The sequence below is a fragment of the Guillardia theta genome (assembly GCF_000315625.1).
Source record: "Guillardia theta CCMP2712 unplaced genomic scaffold GUITHscaffold_575, whole genome shotgun sequence".
Lineage (NCBI taxonomy): Eukaryota > Cryptophyceae > Pyrenomonadales > Geminigeraceae > Guillardia > Guillardia theta.
The window spans coordinates 346-4,030 of NW_005434140.1; the positions used below are offsets into that span (position 1 = coordinate 346).

General features: G+C 58.4%; 2 protein-coding genes across 2 annotated transcripts; both read right to left on the reverse strand.

Annotated features, from left to right (window-relative positions):
• Nucleotides 1-228: 228 nt before the first annotated feature.
• Nucleotides 229-1,671, reverse strand: GUITHDRAFT_156735 (hypothetical protein; the record flags this gene model as incomplete). The annotated part of the gene is made up of 7 exons (XM_005817781.1): nucleotides 1,626-1,671; nucleotides 967-1,167; nucleotides 829-907; nucleotides 720-781; nucleotides 528-678; nucleotides 309-383; nucleotides 229-267 (listed from the first exon to the last, which is right to left on the reverse strand). Coding segments are annotated over exons 1-6 (565 nt in total), but the record flags the coding sequence as incomplete, so codon positions are not given.
• Nucleotides 1,672-2,846: 1,175 nt separating this feature from the next.
• Nucleotides 2,847-3,616, reverse strand: GUITHDRAFT_122934 (hypothetical protein; the record flags this gene model as incomplete). Its single annotated transcript, XM_005817782.1, has 3 exons — nucleotides 2,847-3,254; nucleotides 3,466-3,523; nucleotides 3,603-3,616. 3 exons carry the CDS (start codon nucleotides 3,614-3,616, stop codon nucleotides 2,847-2,849), a joined length of 480 nt encoding a protein of 159 aa, XP_005817839.1.
• Between the last annotated feature and the right edge of the window lie 69 nt (nucleotides 3,617-3,685).

Below are 3,685 nucleotides of genomic sequence, written 5' to 3' on the forward strand. Positions count from 1 at the left end.
ATGAAAGCAGCGTGAAGGACAGGCAAGAAAGAAGATGAGTTTTACGAAGAAGAAGGCGGAAGGAGGAGGGAAGGAGTCAAGGGAGCAGGACGAGGAAAGAGGACACAAGGAAGAAGGGAGGCAGGCAGGTAGGAAATTTCGTTCACAGGTGATGAATGCTTGGTGCTCCTGTATCGCAGTGAGTGTTGTCAGAGGAGAGGAGGAGGCTTACCGAGCAGCAGGCTTCGCTCCTCTAGCGTCAGATTGTAGTAGTGAGCAGGAACGCAGCTGCCGCTTGTCATTTGACCCTCACTCCTCATGCTCGACTACCGGAGCTGTACCGACAGCAAGCCGCTTCGTCTAGCTACAGCAGCCATGCGGCGAATGCAAGCAGCGAGTTCGAGCTGGAGGAGGGCGATCAGGAAAGAGAGGAAGAGAGGAGAGGAGGAGCAATAGGAGGAAAGTAGGAGGAAGAGACAAACAAGAGGAGAAGAGGAGAGAAGGAGAGGAAGAGGAGGTGGTCGAGTCAAGATCATGGTAAACGAAACCTCTCGCAACTCTTGCGACACCTCCTCCAGTGCATCAAGCTGTCCTGTCAACTTGGACAGCAGGGAACGAGCAGCTTCCTCCTCCCTCCCCTCCTTGCTTGTCATTCGCGCGGCTCTGAGCCATCCCTGCTCGAACAGCATTGCCCATCTCCTACGGAAGCTCACGAGCGCACAAGTCGCGAGCTCCTCAACCTCGTTGCTTCTGAATGCCCTCCCGGCTGCTTCTCCTCGCATTCCAGCAGCCGTCGGATGTGCTGCATCCAAGTGGGGAGCTGAAAGAAGCGGGTGCTCAAGGTTCTACCTGGGCGAGCGCAGCACACGCATCCTCCAGGTCCTCACGGAGAACTTCAGTGAGCGCGAGTCCGAGCATGCGCTCAACCCTAACCAGATGAAGGAGTTGAAAAACAGTCACCCTCCTTCCTCTCCTCCTCCCAGATACCTAACGAGCTCCTCATCATCGCCGTTTCCAGTCCTCTCCTTTCCTCTCCCTCGCTCCTCACTGCCAGTCAAGTCCTGACTGCTCTTCGCCCTCTTGCCCTCCAACTCGTCGGCGACATCTCGCAGCATCTCGTCTGCATCATGCATTCCTCCTCGCACCCGGAGCGATGAGCTGACGGCGAGCTCCAGGACCTCCTCGAGCCTGCGCTCCGAGATGAGGACACGAAGTGAGACGTGGAGGAGACGAGGACTGAGCAGGACAACAGCAGCAAGACGAGACCAAGCAACAAGGAAACACAATTGATGGATACATGAGGAAGTAGAGCAAGACTGCTGCATGGCAAATGGTGGAAGGCATGGGAAAACAAGATACAACAAGGAAAAAGGATACGTGCAAGGATGGTGTCTGCAAGATGTTATGCTTGTACATCATACGTCACTGAGATAGCATCTCACACATGTTATGCTTGTACATCATACGTAACTGAGATAGCATCTCACACATGTTATGCTTGTACATCATACGTCACTGAGATAGCATCTCACACATGTTATGCTTGTACATCATACGTCACTGAGATAGCATCTCACACATGTTGTGCTTGTACATCACACATCACTGAGAAGCATCGCGTATGTTTGTTTCGCTTCTGTCCCAACCTCTTCAAGTGCTTGTTCCGTATCTTCACCATTCTTCCGCGCCCGCCAAACCTATTACCGGGCCCCCCGTTGCCGCCCGAGAGGGCCATCGCCCGGCGCACCGGCGGCATAGGCACTGCGGCAGCGCGCCGCGCGGGCCCGGCCCGGGCATGTCGGGGTGATGCGATAGGACTCGGGACTCCATGATTGGCCGCGGGCGGCGTCCGATACGATACGGTCCGGCCGCCCGGCCGCGGCGCCCGGCTGCCATTGGATTCGGAGCCACCAAGACCTCCGAGGCTCACTCGGAATGAGCGAGTCATCGGATGATGTCTGCCACTGCCAGACTGAGAGATACCCGGAGACTCGATGATGAAGCGGAGGGGGTCAGAACATATCCAGCCCATCTTCTCCAACGCTGCAACATGGAGGGCGTCGAGGATGACCTCCCCCCACTTGGTCCGACTCTCAGGTTGGCAGAGCTACCCAGTAAATCCTACTATGATTCAAGACTGCACCGGCTGCAGATGGCGCGGCGATCCCACCTGCCCCGGCTGCTGTGCCTGATGACGCAGGACGCCCCCCGGCATCTGTGGTACACATCCCTGGTTTGCACGCTCTCGTCGACGCTGATAGGTTTTACTGGCAGAAGGTAAAAAGTGCCCGAGTCAAGCAAAACAAAGCAGGAACAAGATCGACCTCCGCCTGCGCAGCGCAATGTGACTCCTCTTGTCATGCGCATCTTCCCTCGCCATGTGCATGCTCGCGCTGCGCTGACCGATCCGCAGCGTGATATTCTTACCTTGCGGCACAGCCGAGGGCAAAGCTGGCGGCCGCGGACGGAGAAAGATACAATGGATTTACTGGCAGCCTCCCTCAAGGTAAAAAGTGCCTCAAGCAAAACAAAGCAGGAACAAGCTAAACCTCCTGGCACACAAGGAGCCGGCGTTACCCGGGGCCCGGTCCGCCTGGGGCAGCGGACGGAGGGAGGCTGGACACAGGAGCACGGTACCGCTCGAGGTAGTCCTCCTCGCTAGCCTCCGAGTCAGCGGTAGCCGAGACCAACACCGCCCGTGATGGCGGCGACGCGGCGCGGCAATGCCCAAGGACCGGCGTGACCCGACCGTTGCCGGGGAAAAAAGCTATGGATTTACTGGCAGAAGGTAAAAAGTGCCTCAAGCAAAACAAAGCAGGAACAAGCTGAACCTCCTGGCACACAGCGCACAGCGAGAAGCTGCACAATCACACACAAAACACAAGCCCGAAAAAGAACCAGCACTGCTGGCACCCAGACGCGGCAGCGCCAGCCCACAGCAGCAGCTGCAGGAGTCCGAGCAGCTGCAACCGCCCCAGCAGCCCTCGCGAGGGCGGCGGCAACGCAGCCGCCGCAGCCGCAGCCGCAGCCGCAGCCGCAGCCGCAACACCACCGCCACCAGCAGCAACCGCAGCAGCCGCAGCCGCAGCCGCAGCACCCGCGTCAGCAGCAGCAGCAACCGCAGCAGCAGCAGCAGCAGCAGCAACGCCAGCGTCAGCAGCAGCAGCAGCAGCAGCAACACCAGCAACAGCAGCGACCACAACCGCGCGGGCCGAGGGAGCAGCGGCAGTCCGGCCAATCGTCTCAGGAGTCTGAGCCTGCTCCTCCGCCGCGACCTACGCTGTCCCTCACCTCTGCGAGCGAGCGCCAACGACAGTTGGCGATTCATCAGTTCACTGCGGGTGACCTTCATCGGGCGGTACGGACACTACTGAGCTCCGGCATCTACAAGGCTGAATCTTTCGCTGATCTTCTTGCTGAAGCACAAGAGAAGTTCCCTGATGGTGCGTCGCCTGCCTTTGGAAGTGCTTCCGCGGATCATCTCACCCAGCAAGCGCTTGCAGTGCTGCAGGTGGATTTGACTGACATCCTCGACACCACTAGCCTGATCCAGGCGATCAAGCGCTACAGCTCCTTTGCGGGGACCGATGACCAAGGGTGGAGGATTCGGCAACACCTGTCACCCCTTTCTAGTCATGCTCTTGCGACTGGCTCTTACGCGTAGGGTGCTGCCTGGCCGTCTGCCCAACCCTTCCCCTTTTCTTTT